This window comes from Erythranthe guttata, chromosome 7 (assembly GCF_056151865.1).
Source record: "Erythranthe guttata isolate IM_541 chromosome 7, IM_541, whole genome shotgun sequence".
NCBI lineage: Eukaryota > Viridiplantae > Streptophyta > Magnoliopsida > Lamiales > Phrymaceae > Erythranthe > Erythranthe guttata.
Window position 1 is genome coordinate 4,180,837 of NC_142539.1, and position 3,529 is coordinate 4,184,365.

At 39.7% G+C, this 3,529-nt stretch overlaps 1 protein-coding gene across 1 annotated transcript; it reads left to right on the forward strand.

Annotated features, from left to right (window-relative positions):
• The first annotated feature begins 344 nt into the window (after positions 1-344).
• LOC105964558 (pelargonidin 3-O-(6-caffeoylglucoside) 5-O-(6-O-malonylglucoside) 4'''-malonyltransferase) lies at positions 345-2,011 on the forward strand. The gene has a single exon (XM_012989067.2). The coding sequence runs from the start codon at positions 428-430 to the stop codon at positions 1,799-1,801; it is 1,374 nt and encodes a 457-aa protein (XP_012844521.2). The 5' UTR covers positions 345-427; the 3' UTR covers positions 1,802-2,011.
• The last annotated feature ends 1,518 nt before the right edge of the window (positions 2,012-3,529 follow it).

Here is a 3,529-nt window from a genome sequence, read left to right on the forward strand (position 1 = left end):
TTATTCTTTATTAATTCCTTTAAAAAATAATATGGTACTGTGTTTTGAAATCCTTAAAATATTAAATACAATACATTATTAGAATAATTTGGATAAATTAGTTTTTTTTTTTCTTTTTTTCGAATGCTTGAAATATAATAAGATTATAATATATACTATTTGAATTAAAATTTAACAATATAACCTTCTACCTTCTTTTTGCAGCGTTTGTGGATCTAAAAATTTAAGCCTCCCCTAACTTTTGATCCTGGTCCGCCCTTAAAGATCACTGTATATAATTCCCTACAGCCCACAGTACATATCATCAATCAGGCATCGAAGGAGTTCTCTTCTCTCTCTCTCTCTCTCTCTCTCTCTCTCTCTCTCTCTCTCTCTCTCTCTCTCTCTCTCTCTCTCATAGTATACACTCTCTCTCTCTAGAAAGAAAATGAAGATGATGAAGATGATGAAGGTGGAGGTGGAGAGGCGAAAGCTGATAAAACCGTTGACGGCGACACCATCACACCTCCGCAGCTACAAAATATCACTAATCGATGAGCTCAACCCATCTATGCATGTCGTACGAATCCTCTTCTATCCATCGGTCGCCGGAGACAAACTGCGGCCTATAATCATCAACTTGGAAGAATCACTTGCTCGAATACTGCCGCTTTTCTACCCACTCGCCGGTAGATACATCAAGGAGAAACATTTGGTTGATTGCAACGACCAAGGCGTTGAGTTCTCCGAAGCAACGGTCGACTGCGACCTTCTTGCCGTCACCGGTGCTGGTGGTGGTGGTGCCGAGCACCTCAACCACCTCCTCCCAATCGATATATGCTCCGCCGATGAGCCCACCGACCCAATCCTGGCGGTTCGAATCAACAGGTTCCGCTGTGGAGGGGTGGCCATCGGTATCTGCGTTTCCCACAGGATCTCCGACTCCGCCTGTCTCGGAATATTCCTGGCGGCCTGGAAAGATGCCGCTACGGGCGGCGGTGGTGATGTCATCAAACCTGATTTCAACTCGCACGAGTTCTTCCCGTCTGAAAACCTGCCTCCGTTGCATTTTGGTGTTTCCAGGACGCGGGACACCAGTGTTATCTGCGAGAGGTTTATGTTCGACAGGGAAGCCATTTCCGTACTTCGAGATATATATACCGCGGCCGCCTCCACCGCAGTACTGGAGGCCGGCGGCCGGCCGCCCTCCAGGGTGGTGGTGGTGTCCGCCGTCCTGACGCAGGCTCTCCTGCGTGCAGACAGGGCCAAAAAGGGCGGCATATCAAGCGCCGCCCTAATTGCACAGGCAATCAACGTCCGCGAAAGGACCGTACCGCCGGTGTCGAAACATGCATGGGGCACATGGGTTTCGTTATCCTACCTGGAATATAGTGCGGAAGAGGCCCGCCTGCACCTGTTGGAAAACGGCGATTTTCCGGGACTCGTTCGTAAAATGCGGGAGACCACCGTACAAGGTGTTAAAGACTGTCCGAGAATATTATCGGAGAGAGAGTTTGGGAGATGGGTTTTGGTGGATAGCTACTTTGAAGCAGCTAAGAAAGCATCAAACCCTAACTATAAGGTGATATGGATTACGGATTGGTCGAAATTCGGTGAGTACGAGCTCGACTTTGGGTTCGGGAAACCGGAGTGGGTGAGCTTGGCTGATGTTCCTCTTAAAGATATGTTCATATTGATGAACAACAAAGACAACGATGGAATTGAAGCATGGGTTTATTTGCACGAATCCGACATGCCTTTTTTCAAACACGAGTATCATCGAGTACTAGGAACCCTCCTTACTACAGCACCAACCACATAAATTTATGAACTATATATATATATCCAATAAGCAGTGAGCCATGCATTAATAAATTCCATGATCGATAATGGATCTGCCGGCTTATATCTGCATGCATGCATATTTATAATTTGTGTTTTTTTTCTTCCCTTCTGAAAATGTATTTCAATAAAATAAGCTTCCTTTGTAGCTTGTATCCTAATTAATCGAAATGAATTTGTTTTACCTTCATTTGACGACCACGTGCGTATGGCTTAATAATTATTGAAAGTAGTAGATCGTTGGTTGGTGGTTGTTAATACTGGATAATTAGTGCTTAATTATTTATTTGACTAATCCACTAACACATTATCTCATTTCTCGTAGCCGGTCTGTTAGTTCATGTTTTAAGAACATAAGACTTGATTGTACGAGTGATCAGTTATAAGATACCTTCTTAAAACGGAAGATTGTCAGCTTTCTTACTGTGTAATACTGTTTATATATGTTTTTCGCTTTTACGGGTAATCTACAAATATTTACTTGTCGATATTAAAATGCATATCTTTATTTCTGTTCCGCTGATTGTTATGTGATGCAATCACATTCCACTTAAAATCTCTGTTTTAACTATTTAACACGAATTCGGAGTCATTGATTGTTTCAATTGGATATATGTTCCGGATTTTGTTATGTATACAGTTTTTACATGTTTGCATTATTCAAGGGGAACTCGTATTAAAATCTTAGAGGGTGAGTCTTATTTTCTTACTTCATCTAAACTCATTTGGGTGCAAAGTTAGACCGGATGGTCTGTTTTAATAGGAAAATTGGATGCCATAGGATAATTGACACGTGGGTAGTTTAAATAAAAATATAATTAGGATTCTAATAATTGGAAAAAAAAAAGGAAAAAAAAAAACCAGCAGAACCCATAACCCCTCTAGAGAGTTAAGACTTAAGAGTGCCACATAATCAAAATTAGTGGAATCCGATTTATATTAAATATCGACTGATCCGCTCAGAATTTAATCTCAACTCATTTTGCTCATTTTGACTAGGAGGGGAGGAGTCCACAATTTCACTATCTAGAAGGGATTCCAAGTAAAATTAATCCTAAATTTTATTTAAAATAGTATAAGTTTTAACCATAATATTTTAACTTGTATGGTAAATGCATGTGAAAAAATTATATAAATTTAGTTAGGAGTCAGGGAGAAAAATTAACAAATTTTGAAGCGGCAAAACCTATATTTATAAAACAAACGGGGGCCGAAACCTATATTTGTAAAATATTATATCAAAATACCTTTGTTTTTTCATTTTTTTAGGGGAAATTAGTTGCAAGCACTTAAAAGATATTATCTATAGCTATTAGGTCAGAAGGGTTTTGGCATTTTGCTAAAAGTCCTTGTGTGCATTCGCGCTCTGAATCTGACGCCATATCTGGAATCGCTCTAACGGAATTACTTAGGAAAAATAACAGTAACGGGGACACGGTGATTTGCACAACTTAGTTATATTAATAAGCAAATAAGCAACATCTTATTTAAAATTCACTGAAGAAAAAAAACAAGAATAGATGCATTCCACAATACACATACAACTTACACAGACAGACAACTTAAAAACTTATTTGCAGAGCTTAATTACATTAACGAGCTTAGTTAGCAAATCCCAACACAGTAGAACCGTCACTTTCATTTAATGCTGCAAAATTAATGTGGATGAAGAAGCTATATACACCACGAGGGCAGTAATTAACAAGTT

Coding starts and splice junctions, on each gene's coding strand:
- LOC105964558 (XM_012989067.2), top strand. CDS start 428: ATGAAGATGATGAAGATGATGAAGGTGGAGGTGGAGAGGCGAAAGCTG.